The 17,704-nt window shown below is 46.9% G+C and overlaps 1 protein-coding gene and 1 pseudogene across 1 annotated transcript in view; one reads left to right on the forward strand and one right to left on the reverse strand.

The window, feature by feature from the left end:
- The window catches only part of GABRR2 (gamma-aminobutyric acid type A receptor subunit rho2), a 482,373-nt gene that overhangs the window by 450,421 nt on the left and 14,248 nt on the right, over nt 1-17,704 (forward strand). Inside the window, exon 8 of the mRNA XM_085611173.1 lies at nt 4,322-4,518. Coding sequence (XP_085467299.1) covers nt 4,322-4,518 — 197 coding nt within the window. The remainder of the gene's footprint in view (nt 1-4,321; nt 4,519-17,704) is intronic.
- LOC146817713 (5S ribosomal RNA) lies at nt 16,032-16,150 on the reverse strand (annotated as a pseudogene).

The following is a 17,704-nucleotide window of genomic DNA, read 5'->3' on the forward strand; positions in this document are numbered from 1 at the left end:
ACCAAATACATACAGGCTGTACACTTCTAGTGTTAATTCTCCCAGCCGCCATTATCAAGTTGGTCTTCCTCCTCCGACCCGCTATCCCCGCCCTCTGGAGTGTCGTGAGCAGAGGCATCTTCCTCCGTCAACCCCGAAGTACACAGTTCTCGCCATTCCATCAGATCAGCGTGTCGTTTTTCGTCGGATGATAGGCATGTGGGTATCTGACAGTTTGGTGTCTGATTTGGGCATGTGAGCTATCTAATGGTGGATCTCTGTGTCTGATGGTGTGTGGTCATCTGATGGTGTGTAACGGTGTGTCTGGGTGCAGATTTGTATACAGGTGTTGATGGCATGTGAAGGGGCCATGATGGGATGGGTGGCCATCTGATGGCATGCATGGGTGTCTGCTGATGTGAGTGCACAAAATGTCTACTGCCGTGTATGTGGATGATTAATGTGGGGGAATCTGATGATGTGTGTGGGTATATGATAATGGGTGTGTGAACATCTGATGGTGGTTGTGTGTCAATCTGATGGTGGTGTAGTCATGTTGGCCATGATTGGTTGGTCAGAGAAGTAAGATATGCTGACAAGAAGATACAGTCCAGATCTCATCCTGAGGGACTGCAGGAAACAAATGCAGGAAGCAAGAAAAGAAGAGCAGGAATTCTGTGTGGAGGGTGACAGTCATCAACAGGAGAATACACAAGGCTAACTCCTGGCAGAAGTAAACTGGTTTAAAGAGATAAGGATAGAAACTAGTACCCGTGGCTCCCAAACTATATCAAATTCATTCTGTGTGATTTTGAGGGAGTTGGACAACCGGTGACAATGCAGGCAGCGTCAGACTGGAAACCAAAATCAGCTCTGGTAACAATATTAATTCAAGCCTCAAACATTGGGAGGTAGTGAGTAGAATGAGCCTTTGGATGCATGAATAGGTCATGGCAGCCTATCCAACTAGAGCCCTGGCTTAAAGTCTACTGGGGAAATACCAATGCTCTGAATGTAGAACACCTTCCACAAGGTGATCATAGCTCCACACATCACCTGTAATACTGTCAGATCCTGCTACATCCTTAGTGTCACAATGTCTCTCCTTTTTGATTGTACAGTTGTCATGTTGAGCTGTCTGGTGTAGCCACTGAATACCTTTGCAGCCTGCCTGTGCCCTACCAAGATTGTTGCTGTACATCCCTTCCAGACCCAGTGCTGTTTCCTGGTGCCTGATGTCCTGTGCCCGGTGTCTCTTGCTGTGCTCTGCTGCCCTCTAGTTTCCAGATCTTTTGTGATGTGCAGGCCTTCCATACTGGTGGTTCCTAAATGGTGTCTGTTTTCATCTGTTGTGGTTCTGTGGAAACTGTACAGGTGTTTAGGTATCTGGAGGTCAGTGTATGGGGCTCATGGAGAGCAAGGGGGTTGTGATCATAGGAGTGTGGGCCTTTGATGGCAGATATCTGAGTGTGTGATTGTTTGATGGTGGGTGTCTGGTATATGTGTGTGTGAGCATCAACTGGTGAGTCTGTGGGCCAGGAGATGGTGGGGGATTGAGCAGTTGATGGCAGGTGTTTGGGGGTGTCTGATGTTGGGCATGTGACAATGTGATGGTGTATTTGTCACTAATGGTGGGTGGGTGGGTGGATGGGAATCTGATGGTGTTTGTGGGTGGGTGTCTAATGGCATGTGATGTGTGTTTGGGTGTCAAATTGTATCCAGATGTCCGATGGTGTACAAGTGTGCATGCTTTTGTGATTAGTGCTGTGTGTGTGCGTCTAATCATGGGGTTCTGATGCTGTGAATGTGTAGCCATCTTATTAGAATTTGTGGCCATCTGATGGTGTGTGTGAGTGTCTTATGGAAGACATCTCAAAGTGGTTGCGTGGTCACTGACTTTGGATGACTGGGCTTGTGACGGTGATCATGTGGGCATACACTGGTGGGTGCTTAGGCATTTGATGGTATGCATCAAATACCTATGCATGCAGGATGTCTGATGGTGTGTGTTGGTGTCGATGCTGTGGATGTGTATCTATATCTGTACAAGTAGACATCTAAAGTGTGTATGGGACATCTGATTAGTGTGTGTGAAAGTTTTGGGCTCTGTGAGCATCTGATGTTGTGTGTATAGGCATGCAATTATGTATCTGATCATCGGATGGTGGGTGTGTCATCATCTGATGGTAGACATGTCAGCATCTTATTGTAAGTGGGTGAACATCTGATGGGTGTCTGAGTGATGATGAAGGTGTTGGTGTCTCATGGTGGGTGTGTGGGTGTCAGATGCTGTGTGCGCATCTGATCGTGTGTTTGAATGATTGAGTATTTGCTGGTGGGTGCTAGTGTTTCTGATTGTATACACAGGTCTCTGATAGTGGTCGTCATAGCTGATCATGTAATAAAAATCATGGAGTAGTGGGCTTTATTTTCCTGGCACCTTTCTCAATGGTGGTGTGGCATTTCTTGCCTTCAACCCCACACTTTGGCCAAGGGCAGTGTGTTGATTTTTTTTGCGCAGCCCTGCCTTGCCAAGTGACAAGAATGTGGTGCACTCATCCTACCTTGCTGGAAGGTGGACAGGTTATTTTCAATTTAAACCCCTTGGGCTACCCTGCCAAAGAGATTTGTATATGTATTCCCTTGTCGTCCGTTCCACCTTGCCCAACAATGAGTGTTTTTGGAGTTCATCTCTCCTGATGTTTGCTGGGAGATAAAAAGTGAAAACTTTGGTGAAGTGTATTCTTTAAAACAAAACGAGAACAGTTGTTTTCAATACAACTGCAATTTAAAAAACAAAAGATCCACAGGGCAGATGTGCAGGTAGAGCAGATTATTGACGGCCCTGCCTTGAACAATGGTGGGCATCCTTTTTAATCTGCCCTTGCCTTACCTAAGAAAAGGCCTGTGTGTGTGTGGCATGAACTCTCCCTCCCTTCCAGAGAGTGGGCAGTATATGTCCTCCTCCACTGCTTTGCCCAAGGGCAGAGGGTGTCCCTTTGCTCCCTCCCCCTCTTTGCTCAGCGGAACAGGTGTCGTTTTTTAACCACCCCAACTTGCTCAATGGTGGGGATAGTGTATACCCTTCTCCATCCTCCACCTTGCCTATGGGTGAGAAGCGCATTACAAGTAAAGGGGATAAAGTAGCAGGGAGCTAGCCTGTACCGCTGGTGCCTGGAAAATTGAGCGGCGTAAAGGACTCCAGTAGATCAGAGCTGTCCCGGTACTCTGTTCACAATTTGCAAACCGGGGGACTGGCTAATTGTGCCCTGCCTCAGTATGCTTCATCAGTACAAATGTGATAGAGCCATGCAGCAGCAGGGCAGCTGCCTCTGCCCCTTGCTATTTTGTTTTACAAACATAAGTTTGAATTAAAACAGAAGCAATTCTTTACTCATTTTCTTTAGCCCCTCACCCTGCTTTGCACAAAGTGGGGGCATTGGTCCTTTCTAAACATTTCTGGTCTAGGGTCTCTATAGTCCCCTTACCTTACCCCAGGGTGGTGGTGGTCCTTTATCTTGCTCGTTACCCACCTTGATCAAGGGTGTGCAGGGAGGACAAGGGCAGATGTGATGTGCAATCTTCCCCACCTTTTGTCCAAGGTTTTTGGTGGGATGTCACCAGAGCAGTAGTGCTCTGCCTTAATTCAGAATAAAGATTGCCCTCCTGACCTTGTGCACGGTGGCATCATAAGGGCTAGTGCCAGGGAAGAATTACAATAAAACTCTCCATCCATGGATACGGAAGAGGGTGTATTATAGAGTCTCTTTCCTGGTGCTCTGCAAGGCCCAGGAGGATACATGCTTGATACGCTGGGGTATATGTGTAACCCCCTAGACGGAGCAGGACCAGGGGCAGAGGTGGAAGTACCTTCTTTTATTTCATCTCTCCACAGCCTTTCCTCGTATATACCAGGAACAACCAGATAAAAATGTACCCCACTTAACAAAGGCATCAAATGATAGGCCTCCGTGCCATTCAAATTTGCTCAACTCTTATCCAGTGGTTTCAAACCACAGTCTGCTATGGAGAAATTTTTTTAAATTCAAAAGTAACACTTTTACGGGTACCCGCTTTACTCATGAGCGGTTTGACCGAAGAGCACCACAGTTGGCTTGCTATCGACCTGACGGGAAGGCTGTTTCCCATATCTTTGGTGTAAATTGATCACAGGGGACAAATTTATTAAGGACTCAAAAATTGGGCTCTTCATACCTTAATGACAGAGGCATGTTGTAGGTGTCACTTGCTGATTATGCATACAGAGCGTATTGGTTTATATAATTGCACAATGCTTCCTACATGATTGTTCAAAGATCTACTTTGTATTTTCCCAACTCAGGTATAACTACTGTACTGACCATGTCTACGATCATCACGGGTGTGAACGCCTCCATGCCGCGGGTATCCTACATCAAAGCTGTGGATATATACCTCTGGATCAGTTTTGTGTTTGTTTTCCTTTCTGTGTTGGAATACGCTGCAGTGAACTACCTGACCACTGTTCAAGAATGGAAAGAGAGGAAACTGAGAGAGAAGGTAAGGAATAAATACAGCTATTGCCAAAGACTGACTTATGATGCTTGGTCCAATGTCACATTATAATATAAGCCTTTAGCAACTTGGAAACACAAAAGGTGCTATTCAAGGAGCTGAAAAAAATGCAAAACTCTGACAAATGTCTTTTTTTTGTGTCCTGGCTCACAAATGGTATCAGTATTTAATGGTAGCTGGTCACATCTATTGAGGTAATACACAACTAGACAAGCCCCTACAGATCCCATGGCTGGCGTATGTGGCACGTAGCTTGCAGGCTATAGCAAGGCCGGATATGTTTGTTAGCACCACAAGCATAACTTGCGTAGATGGAAAATGGGTTGACTCTGCACTTATGGACAAGCTCAGGTCAGAACGTGAAGATGTTGCTCTAACAAAACATTCTATGCGACACGCGCTGTTGGTGAAAGCAGTTAGTAATATTGAACCTTATCTGACCTGGGATATATCTCGCCATCAACACTGAATGTTTTTTTTTTTTTTTAAACAAACTTTATTGTGATCTTCATATGCAGGTATTACAAATTACACCTCACGTTGCACAGGTAATTATTCCGGAAACACAGGATACAATTCAGGTTTTGTGTATTATCCTTTCAAGTTGTGCTGTTGTCCACAATATAACACGATAATGTCTCAATCACTCTAGGAGGGTCGCCATTATGTCACAGTATTGTGCTCTCCATACCCAGCTTTTGAACGAATGTGGTCAGGGAGCGGAAACCGCTCAACTATTCACAAAACCCAATCCCACCCAAAACCCACCCGCCATACCCACCCATGCCACAAAGTAAGCAGTCACAGTCTGGGGGCCTCGCAGCATCCACTCGGGGGGGGGGAAACAAGAAGGGACCGCAAGCCGGGGCAGAGGGCCGCCCCATCCCAAGCCCCTGGATGAGGGCAAGCAGAGGCCAATCCATGTATCCCGACGGAGGGGCCCCGATCACACCATTCACCCCTCCGCACATCGCCCGGAGTCAGGCACCCCCTCTCACTCCCAATGATCCACCTCTATCAACGAGCACTACCACTTATGCGGGGGGAATCCGGGGGGGTAGGCACCGTAGCTCTTCCCTCCGCCTCCTCCATCTCGCTCTTGAATGATTCGGTCAGATGCGCCCACTCCAGTGAGATAGGCCGCTTACGCAGCCCCTGACTCTCCTCACGATACAGCGCCTCGCGTTCCGCTACCGCCCAACGTAACACTTCTTCTCCCCAAGTCTCAACACGTGGTGGCGTGCGGGATTTCCACCGTTGTGTGATCAGGCGCTTTGCCAGCATTAATGCCAGGTTAGCGAAGCGGCGTAGCAGCTTCGCCTTCAAGGGGAGCGGTAAAAGCCCCAGTAAGCAAGCTTCTGCCGTGTCCCAGGAGGGACGTTCAGCAACCGTGCTCAAGACGTGCGCTATCCCACCCCAATACCCCCGCAACCTCGGGCAAACCCACAGCATGTGTACCAGGTCCGCATCCGGCGCCACGCAGCGGGGGCAGGTTGCATCCGCCGTATTGTACATCTTACCCAGCTTATGAGGAGTAAGGTAGGCCCTGTGAAGGACAAAGAGTTGTATAGTTTTCAACCGACAGTTACGGAATACTTTTTTAGGGTATTCCAAGACCTGCGCCCACTCTTTATCACTAAATGTCCGTGATAAATCCGTCTCCCACCGCGTCCGCAGAGCAGTCACAGAAACCTGAGTGTGCTCCCGGAGGCCCCGATAAAGCCATTTAACCAAAAATCGTCCGTGGCCCATCATGTGGAGGGAACGCAGAAGGTGAAATGTGGAGGGTTCCGCCGGCAGCGCCCGCCAGTGTGTTCGAATATATCGCACGATCGCAGCGTGGAGCAGAAACTGGGCGTCGGGCACCCTATTAACTCTCACAAACTCGTCGTGAGGCATCAGGTTGCCCTCTTGGAAAAAAGCCCCTATAGTCTTCACCCCCTGCCGCGACCATGCCTGTGTTTGCCCGGCCCGCAACACCCCCGTCTCGTGGGGAGGCCACACAGTGGCATGTTTGGGGAGATCAACACTGATTGTTGACCTATTTTAGGTTACATTTATTTCACTGTCTTGTCCCTTTTAACCAGGGTTGTTTTAAACACTCAGATCTTCCCCCGTGAAACTGCGACAATACTTTGATCAATGACACATTACATGTGGTTATGTTCTGCCCAAAATATAGTTACCTGCGTCACAATTTTATACGCCCAATTTTATTACCACTCAATTTTAACCAAGTTAGGCCAGCCATACTTTTTTTTACAGCTGCTGAATTCACCTTTTACCTGCTTTTTTCTTGTACGCTTTCTGGTGGGAGTTTTAAAATATGAATGACTATGATACTGATATTCTGTATGTTGTTTTTAAATTAGCTGTATTTTGTGATTTTAGCTATAAAATCGAATAAAGATTATGATGATGATGGTAATATATGTGTGAGACTGTAAGTAATATTTATGTGAGACTGTAGATGAAAAAATTCCCACTTGGCTAGTTTTTAATTCACTTGTATGAGTTATTAAACTATATGAAACAAAACTAACAATACGCACTCCAAGGAGCTGAGTTATTGAGCAACACATTGATTTGGATCTTTGCCGTCCTTGCCAAATGTAGATATCTCTTTTTTTCACTACAACAGACCTCTGTTACTGTTTTACTCAGTGTTTGCATTTTGCCTGGTTGAGCGCTCTATAGACATTATAACAAGCATGGGCAAAGCCAGTTTTCTAACTGCAGATTCATCACTTTAGAATACTCCTCAGGTACAAGACTGTATCCGGAAACATTTTCCAGAAATGCTCTCATGCACCTCTTGGTGGTGCTGTGTGGTCCCACCTGAGGCTCCATACTGCCCCGGAAGTGATAGAGTGGCCAGGATATAAGCTCCACCAATGTGCACTGACATCAGTTCCTTTCATTCTGTGCTTTCCTGTGTGGATCTGATGCTCTGCTCCCAAAATTTGTTAGCCTTCCAATGACTCCTAAAATGAACTCCAATGTGCTAGGCATTAATGTCCCTTTCTAAAGTTATAGGTTTCATGCTACACTGTGACTGTAACAAACAGATGTTGGTCAAAGACCCGCACAAGATCTGTCTCTGGTGTTTGGGCTAATGACACGATTTGGAGTTGTGCGATAAGTGTGCCCTCATTCACCCAAAGGCGATCCGAGTCTTAGTAACAAAGTTGTACATCACCAAACATGAGATGAAGTTGAGACCCTCATGAAAGTCCTGCTCCCGCTCCTGTACAGGGGTGAATGTATGACATTGTTCTGCATTCTGTCCATCAACTGGTGTTTTTGTATTTGTCACCCCTAGTGGGACGGGTATGCCCAGACGTGGGTCCCGTGCTCTCCATGCCACTGGAATCGAGCTATCCTGGCTGAAGAGGGGTGAAACTCCGAAACCGGTCCTAGGATGCTTGTTTCCAGTCCAGGGATGACCTGGCTTGACAGTTTGGGCTGGACTGTTTGTAGTACATGTTCTGGGTTTTTCTCCTTGTTGAGCATTCTCTGGGCTTGTGGAATGTTCCTTTCACTATGTTCTATGTTGCTTCATGGTTCTGTGTTCTCTCCTTTGGCAGTTGCGTTTGGCTTCTGCTGTGGAGAGTCCGCTCTTGTGTTTCCTGTGTAACTTAATAAAGCAACCTAAGAAGAAAGCTGTTGTGGACCTCCTTCCATCTACAACAATTTTGGCGACGATTTCTTTCATCAGCCCACGCTTGGCACTACTGCTTTCAAGTCTTCATTACAAGAGCGGAACATCTCTACACCTCCACCCTCCAAATATCGATCCTACAGTACTGCCTCTTGGCTTGGTGAATACGAACAGACGAGCTTTCCTGCGCGATCAGCTCTCCGCTTTTGTTAGTCAATCCACGGATCGTTTTACGCGTCAAGCGTGAGGGAGAGCCAAACCTGTAAGAAACGATTCGCTCTAGAGAAGGTATGGACTGAATCTAACTGGTGTAGAAACACTCGCGACTCACCTTTGGGTCTGGTTCCGGTTGTGGGGACGATCGGCGTGGGAGTGACAGTTGGTGCGACAGGAGCTCCGCTACTCGTGAAGGTTCCCCTCCTCTGATGACATCATGGAATCTTCAACGCAGAGTGGTTCACGGCAAGAATCCTCTGACTCCTTGTCACGGTAGAAGTTTCCTGCTCTGTTCAGCTGTCGTCAAGCGTCTAGTTACGCTCCCACGTCTCTGCGTCATCGACGTGGCGGCCATCTTTGTTTAGTACTGTTTCCAGGACAACACCTTCTCTGTCAGCCACCGAGCTACGGAACTCGGTTTTCAAGCGGATTTGGCTGGCGTTTCGTTCCGAGCGGTGACACACATGTCGTGTGTCTCATCCGACCTGGTGTGGATTTACTCTGATTCAGGTACTGTCTTGCTGCCTTGCATTGTTTTCTCTCTCATCACACTTCAGTTTATTTAGCCGAACTCTCTGTTTTTGTAGAGGGCTCAGCGCGGACAGCCATGACAAATGAGAATCCCTCTATAGTTCTCCCTCCTAGTTTTTTGGCCCTTCCAGGACAACCTAGTATTTCTTGGGATGATTGGTTTCCGATGTTCGACAACTATTTGGATGCTTTAGATGCACAAGAATATTCCGCAAAACGGAAAAAAGCACTCTTACTAGGTTCTTTGGGCAAAGAAGGTCAACGCATTTTTCGCTATTTACCCCAAGCACTACAAGCTAATGGGCAACCTGTTCCTGACGAATATAAAGAGGCCATTTGTAGGCTCGAGGTAAGATATGCGAAGGAGGAGAACTTAGTCATGAATAGATACAGGTTCTACACAAAGAGCCAGAGTCAATCGATGACTTTGTTGCCAGGTTGAGAGAGATGTCAGTGAAATGCAAGTTTGGTGGAATGACGGATGAACTTATTAGGGATCAACTTATTGTACAGTGCAATAACAAGAAGATCCAGGAGCGTCTTTGGGCGGCGAAAAATCCTAACCTACAGACAGCAATAGATTTAGCTAAAATTGTAGAAGAGTCTCAAGGGTATATGAAGGAACTTGAAAAGAAGAGTTCTGGTGACGTCAATGAAATTTCCTGTCAAGAATGCTCAGAACAAACTTACTCTTCTGGAGAACAAGTTGACATAGCTGCAGTGAAGAACAAGAAGCTTGTCAAAAAAGTTCCTTTCGTCAAAAATCCCACTACACAGAAGTCGCCTGTAACTCGCATGTGCAACAGGTGCGGCAGCACTGTTCATCCTTCAGACTCCAAGTTTTGCTTTGCAGCCAAACAAGAATGTTTGAAGTGTGGTCGGGTGGGTCAATATGCGAGAGTTTGTCGTAGCAAACCTCGTTCTTCTGTGGCTTCTGTGGACAATAGTGCATTATTTGATGAAGAAGGCCACAAAATTCTTGTTGTTGATGGTGATTCATCTATGGTGTTGAGTGACAAACTCAAAGTCAGGCCTAAGGCACTTTTCACCATAGATGGCAAAGAAATTCACTTAATGGTGGATACAGGTTCAAGGTACACTATTATCCCACATGATCTTTTCTTGCTCAATTGGGGTACTAGGCATCTTTTACCTAAAGACATTTCCCCGGGTGGATATCAGGGCGAGACCATTGATATTTTGGGGTACTTCAATGCGTACATTGTTTTCTCTTACAGGAACATACAAGGAAAGGTTTATGTTTCTAGGTCAGGCCCGGCAATTCTGGGTTGGGTTCACCAGTATGACTTGGCAATTATTGTCAACCCCCGTGCCTCACCACAGGTGATGATAATTGAGGATAATGAGTTGGAGAAGATTTTGGGGGATGCTAGCGCTGTATTTAGGGAAAGCTTAGGTCAACTCAGAGGGTATTCTCATTGAATTGTTCTGAGGGAGCATTCCATCCCAGTGCAGCACAAGGTCAGGCGAGTCCCAATCGTTGTTAGACAAGAGGTTAAGAACATGATTGATGAGATGTTGGCTTCTGGAGTGATTGAACCAGTTGAAGCCTCACCTTGGGTTTCTCCCATAGTCGTCACAAAGAAATCGGACGGCAAGCTCCGTTTTTGTGTTGATTTGAGGTCTTTGAATGATTGTGTGGTTGCGGACACTTTTCCCCTTCCCAACATATCCGAGTTGGTCACTACTCTACATGGCGCTAAAGTATTTTCTAAGTTGGATCTTAGAAGTGCTTACCACCAGATTAACTTGCATAAGGACTCTAAGCATTTAACTGCCTTCATTACACCTTTTGGCACGTTTCAATTTACTCGCTTGCCTTTTGGGCTCAATTCAGCTGCCAGTGTATTTCAAAGGATGGTCTCCGACCTTCTTGAGGGAGTAGGAAATACTGTCTACTTTCAAGACGACATTTTGATCTATGGGCAATCAGTGGAGCAACATAATGTCACTCTTAAGATAGTGTTGGACAGGCTTTTGGTGGCTGGTTTGACATTGCGCAAAGATAAATGCAAATTCTTGTCAGAGCGTGTAGACTACTTAGGGTACACCATTAGTGCAAGTGGGGTGAGTCCGAAAGAGGATCTGTGTAGGGCGATTCGCTCTGCTCCTCAACCTCAGGACAAGGATCAGTTGCGGTCCTTCATGGGGCTTATCGAATATTATGCTAAGTTTGTCAGGAATTTTTCCGACAAGACTTCATGCTTGAGGTCACTCTTGAAGAGAGGTGTTGGCTTTGTGTGGTCTACAGAGGTACAAGAATCTTTCGAAGCTATTAAAAGAGAGATTTGTGAGGCAAAAGTTCTTACCCCGTTTGACATTAAGAAGAGTTCTGTGGTGACGGTGGATGCCAGTGCCACCGGTCTAGGGGCTATGCTTTCACAAATCTCTGGTCAGGATGAGCGTACCATTGCTTTTGCGTCACAAACTTTAACCGAGGCTGAGAAGAATTACTCAGTTATCGAAAGGGAGGCTCTGGCAGCTTCATGGGCAGTGGAACATTTTCGAACCTACCTGTGGGGCATGAAGTTCGTGCTCAAAACCGACCACAAGCCTCTCGTTAAGATTCTCTCTCCGGGGGGGACGGGTAAAGGCTCGGCTAGATTAGCTAGGCTTGATTCCAAGCTTCAGGAATTCCAATACACTGTCCAATATATTCAGGGATGGAGAAACACACAGGCTGATTGCCTTTCAAGGTTGTCGCTAGATTGGAAGACTGCGGGAGCTCCGCCCTCAACTGAGGATGATATTGCGGTTGCTTCTATTGAAGATGCGGTGTTTGTCGGGGAAGGTGTTTTTCAGGCTGCTGATTGGGAGCGTGAAATGTCTGCTGATGTTACGTTACAAGAAGTCATTAAGCTTATCAGGCTTGGTTCTAGGAGGGAGAGTACAGTTTCAGTTTCGGTACGTCCTTTTCTAAAAGTTTTGGAGGATCTTTCTCTTATTACGGATAATTTAATTGTCAAAGGAGAAAGGTTTGTACCTCCTGGTGGTTTGAGAAGGAAATTGTTGGCTCTGGCCCATGAGGGCCATTTGGGCCAAACTCTCACACAACGTCAGTTGAGAGATAACTTCTGGTGGCCGGGTATGGACGCACAGGTGGTGGACTGGGTGGTGAATTGTCCTACTTGCAAGGAGGGCGAAAAGAGACTTAAGGTTGGTCCCAGCACCTCTCAAACTCACATACAAAACCCTGGTTCACCGTGGCACAGTATTTGTTTGGACTTTATTGGTCCAATGGGTGAACTTCATGAGAAAGACAGGTATGCCATTGTGGTTGTTGATGTGTACTCAAAGTGGTTGGTGGTGGAATTCACTAACAACATTACTACTGAAAGGACAATTGGATTTTTGGGTGACTTGTTTAGAGATGAGGGTCTTCCGTCCGTGCTCATCACGGACAATGGTACCCAACTCACCTCTTCGGAAATGCAGTCTTTCCTTAAGGGTTGTGGTGTTACTCATCATCGCACCTCCTTGTACAACCCTCAGGGCAATGGGATTTGTGAAAGGGCTAATAGAGTGGTGAAGGGCATTATTCAAATGGCTTCTTCTGAGGGTCTCATTGTAAGGAAAATGGTTAATGAGATGTTATGGGCCTATCGCACTACATCCTTGGTAGAGGGTCAACAGTCACCTTTCCAACTAATGAGAGGGCGTACTCCTGGTTCCAAACTTGTTCCTGCTTGGATGAAGCGGGTGGTGTCTTTGCAAAAGAACCCCTCTTCTGTTTTTTCCTCGTCCACTCGGCGTCCTTTCCGGGTGGGTGATTTAGTTAAGGTCAAGAGTGGTAGAATTGCAAGAGGGTTGTCTAAGTTCAGGGGACCTTTTACTGTGAAGAAGGTCTTGGATCATTGTGTCATCCTAAACAATGGGGAGTGCTGGAACTTTAGACGAGTGGCTCTTTATGAAAGGGGTGTGTCTCTGGCCAGCGGGTGTGAATCTTCTTCAGTGGAAGGTAACAGTGGTTATCTTTTGGCGCCCTTGCCACACGATTCTAGCTCGGTGCCTCCTGCATCTCATGTGGTTGGTGGGTGGGGAGATTCAAGCTCTTCTGGTGTTCACTCTGCTCCAGATTCTATTCCTCTTCCTTTGCCTTTGCCACAGGGTCGGGTTCAAAGGTTTAGAAGAGCTCCAGCATATTTGCAAGATTTTGTGTGTTGAGGTGTTTTTTTTTCTCTTTTCTTTTCATTAGAAAGAAAGAAGATGTGTAGTACATGTTCTGGGTTTTTCTCCTTGTTGAGCATTCTCTGGGCTTGTGGAATGTTCCTTTCACTATGTTCTATGTTGCTTCATGGTTCTGTGTTCTCTCCTTTGGCAGTTGCGTTTGGCTTCTGCTGTGGAGAGTCCGCTCTTGTGTTTCCTGTGTAACTTAATAAAGCAACCTAAGAAGAAAGCTGTTGTGGACCTCCTTCCATCTACAACACTGTTCCCATGAGGCACAGGGTCAAGACTGATTTGCATATGGCTGGGTTCAAACTGGAATGGCATGGTGAGCAGAAAAACGATGGATTTAGGCCCAGATCTCTGTATTGGGGTGAATGTATGACATTGTTCTGCATACTGTCCATCAGCTGTTGTTTTTGCATTTGTCACCCCGAGTGGGACGGGTATGCCCAGACGTGCGTCCCGTGCTCACCATGCCACTGGAATAAAGCTATCCTGGCTGAAGAGGAGTGAAACCCCGAAACCGGTCCTAGGATGCTTGTTTCCAATCCAGAGAGGACCTGGCTTGGTAGTTTGGGCTGGACTGTTCCCATAAGGCACAGGGTCAAGACTGATTTGCATATGGCTGGGTTCAAACTGGAATGGCATGGTGAGCAAAAAAACTATGGATTTAGGCCCAGATCTCTGTACTGGGGTGAATGTATGACATTGTTCTGCATTCTGTCCATCAACTGTTGTTTTTGCCCAGATCACCGGCACAGATTTGTTTTTGTTCCCAGTGCCATTCCCGCAAGAGCTCAACTCTGTGGTCGAAGTCCTCTGGTAAGTCTAAGTTCAAATGAAAACATAAATTTGAAGCAGTATTCAACTCCATCCTGCCACTCTGTTTTCAAGTAGAAGGCAAGAGGGAGTCACAATGTCAGGTGGTCCCCCTCAGGGTCACCAGATGCAGAGCCAAATACTCCATGGTGTCCCGAGCTTCACAGGCCATTGGTGATGCTGTCACAGATTGAGGTCCTCAAAGAGGCCATGCTGCAGATTTTTGGTGCCTTTGATCACCAAGTATCCCCAGGGGCCTCCAATCAGGTTCCTGCAGGCCTGTCCTTCCCTGGCACCATCTGACCCCTTAGGTCCTGCTCCGGGTCACATACTGACTCCAGGTCATATATCTACTCAGTCTCTAGGGCCTGCACTGGGTCATTCCTCACTGACGCTGGTACCAGTGCCATCGGTGCTGGAAGTGGATCCGATGCTGATTCTGATATTTTACTCAGAACTTACTTCAGCCCTATCTCAATCAACATCACACTTGCCTTCCGATGAGACCAAGACTAATGTTCTTATGAAAACTATGCAACCTGGAACGGCAACGTCTGAGCTCTTGCTTCCCTTTAATGTTTCTGTCACTGATACCTTGATGGTTACTTGGTCAAAGCACTGTTCTTGCACACCGTTGAGTAGGCAGGTGGCCAGACAACAACAGACATGTTCATGGCCACGCTGATTTTCTCACTGAAAAACGATATCCCAGAGAGTCAGGTGATTCGGGCTTCAACCATAAAGGTGAACCCCAATTCGTTCCCTATGACTTCTCCAGGCAGGGAGTCCAAAAGGATTGAAGCATCTGGTAAAACATTGTTCTCCTTGGCTAGCCCACAATGAGATTGGTCAATGCTTTCTGTTTGTTGGGTCATCATATGCATGCCCTCTAAGACATTGCCAGCGAGATCTTGCTTGCAGTACAGGAAGACAGCAGGGCCTCTCTGGCTCAAACAAATCATAATGATCAGGACACAGCTATATGCGTGATACATGCTTGCTTAGATACTACTGGTTGCATGGGCAGGGTGGTTGGCATCAGTGTTTTGCTCAGTCACCACTTGTGGTTGCATTCCACAGGAATTTCTGAAGACGCACATGCCTTTTTCTATGCGTATGCCCTTTGATGGCTCACGTCTGTTTGGTGAAAAAATTAGCCTGGCCAGGAACGTTTTAAGGGGAGTATAGCCAAGGCACACTTCCTGGGTCTTTTTACCCCTGGCAAACACTCCCCTCATCAGTTCAGGAAAGTTAGAGGCTATTCAAGAGATTGGTGTATAGACAGCAACAGTCATCCCAACTCTACAGCAGTCACCTCAGTACCTTCTGGCAGTGGGAAGAACTCTGGCTAGATCATTTTGCCACCTTTGAACACAGGCAGGGTAAAAGCTTTGCCATGTTGGAGTTTCCGTGAGAACACTCACTGGTCAATAGGTTCGGAACTCTTTCAGGGTCTTGAGGGTTCTGGTCTGTCCGAGGTAGGGGCAACCCTTTCTGGTATCCACGGTACTGCTGAGAATTTATTGTCAGGGCAGACAGTGCCTTCCTGAAGGAGTCCCCAAAGGGAAAAACCTCTAATGAAAGTGGTGACTCCAGAATCCAGGCAACAGGACACGTCAAGGAGGATAGTCAGCTAGGCTACAACAGACCTGGGAAGAAGAGGAGAATTGTGGAAGAAAGAACTCACAGGAACACATACCAAACTGGAGCAAAGTGTCACCAACAGAAAGAATAGATATCAACAGGAGTGAAGAGACACCAACATGAGTGAAGAGACACCAACAGGAGCGAAGAGACACCAGCAGGAGAGAAGAGTGTTGCAGCACCAGAAAAATGAGAATTCTAGCCCCTTAAATAACCGAGGACAGGAAGTGACGCAGCAGGAAAAGGATGACCACCATCTTGCTTTGGGAAGAAAAAGGAAAAAAGTAGAAAAACCTCCATCTTGGAATGGTAAAGAAAAAACTTCCCCAAAGCATTCTGGGAACCAGACAGAGGAATTATGATAGGAAGAAGCACAAAAAAATGGCCCCTAAACCAAGATTGCTGGCAACTCATGTGAGATCTCCCCAAGATTCAGGTAAGTTTACAGTACCTGGTATTCACAAGCAGTCTCCCATCTAGGTACTAACCAGGCCCGACCCTGCTAAAATTTTGAGATTAGACGGAATCAGCTGTTTTCAGGGTGGTATGGCCGCAGACAGGCCGCCGCCTACATTGGCAGCGTGCCCCAGAAGAAAACAGAAATGCTACAGGGCGGATCATTGCATCCAGAAAAGAAACAACAGTCCACCACAGCGAGCTGCGGCGTGTCCGTAATCCAGAAATAGGTGCTGCGGACTGGGTCATGGCCCGCGGCGTTGAGGCGGGAGGTGCCGCGGACCGCGTCCAGGTCTGCGGCATAACAGGTCAATGCATTCCGGCTAGAATGGTGTTAGAAATGGGATTTCTGGTTGGCTAGGGCAAGCGCCTAAGCCACACAGAAAACACCACTCTAGTCAGGGCAAGGGAGTTGCACGCTGAAGATAACCCCTGCTCACCCACTTGGTAGCTTGGCACGAGCAGTCAGGCTTATACCAGAGGCAATGTGTAAAGCATTTGCGCAACACACCCACAACAGCAGCAACACACTAGGCACACCACAAAAGAAACTCCACACAAGGTTATATAAAAAGTAGCCTTTGTATTATCCAAAACACATTACAATCATAATCACACATATACACTGTGCCAACTGTCACCAGGTAATAATTTACAGGGGATTATATACATGACTGGGCCAGTCGGGCCACAGTCAGAACCATCAGAAAGCACAAGTAATAACACAGCCAGTAACTACTGGCAAAAAACTGTACTCAGCATTATCACAAGCTACATAGACGCATTATGTCTGCATCACATTGGGCATAAATATCATAGCATGACATTTGCATTAGGCATAAACACAGTATGCATCACCATAGGAATCAACACAGTATGCACCACATTAGGGCCTTGCGCCCTTTCCAGTACCGCAGGTCCTCAAAATGACCCCAGGCCCTCTGGTCTTCCTCTGGGGCCTGTCTGGGCTGTCCCCAATTGCCCTCTGTCCCAAAAGTCAGGACGCTAAATCCTAGGAGGTTCTAACTGGCCCTCTGGCTGCCAAAGCAGCAGAAAATATGTGCGTGATGCACAGGAGCAGGGGGTGCAACTCACGTGCCCCCATGGGTAAATTAGCCCAGGCACCCGGTAGGGGGCCTCTTTACATGCCTTTCCACCCATCATTTTATGGTGGGCCCTCGCCATGAAATGCCTGGTGGAAAGCTAGGTCGTAATCTGCTCAGCAGTGCTGGTATTGACAACTCAGTGAATCCTGCCTGCTTTCCCCACCGCAGTGGGATCCTGGTGGTGGCCGTGGTCTTTTAGCTATCCCATTGCCACCATTGTAATCAGGCGAGAGGCCCGACACGGTAGCAACATTCAGACTGCCATCCACATGTACGGTGGTCCCAGGACCTCTGCACTCGTAATTAGGCCATGAGTCCTTAAGATTCAGCCAAAGGATTGCAGGTCATTATTATACACATGCATACCATGCATACTTTGTAAATCAGGACCTTCAAGGTTTTTTGTAAATCAAATATGCAGTTACATAGGTCTGCAGTTCTACTGTGTTAAATCAAATTACATTCACTTAAAAAAAATAACAGTAGTCAGTTCTTGTCTACAGAAAACAAGGCTCACGAGTATCCGGGAAGTAGCTTCCTGAGTGCAGCC

This window comes from Triturus cristatus, chromosome 6, assembly GCF_964204655.1.
Source record: "Triturus cristatus chromosome 6, aTriCri1.1, whole genome shotgun sequence".
NCBI lineage: Eukaryota > Metazoa > Chordata > Amphibia > Caudata > Salamandridae > Triturus > Triturus cristatus.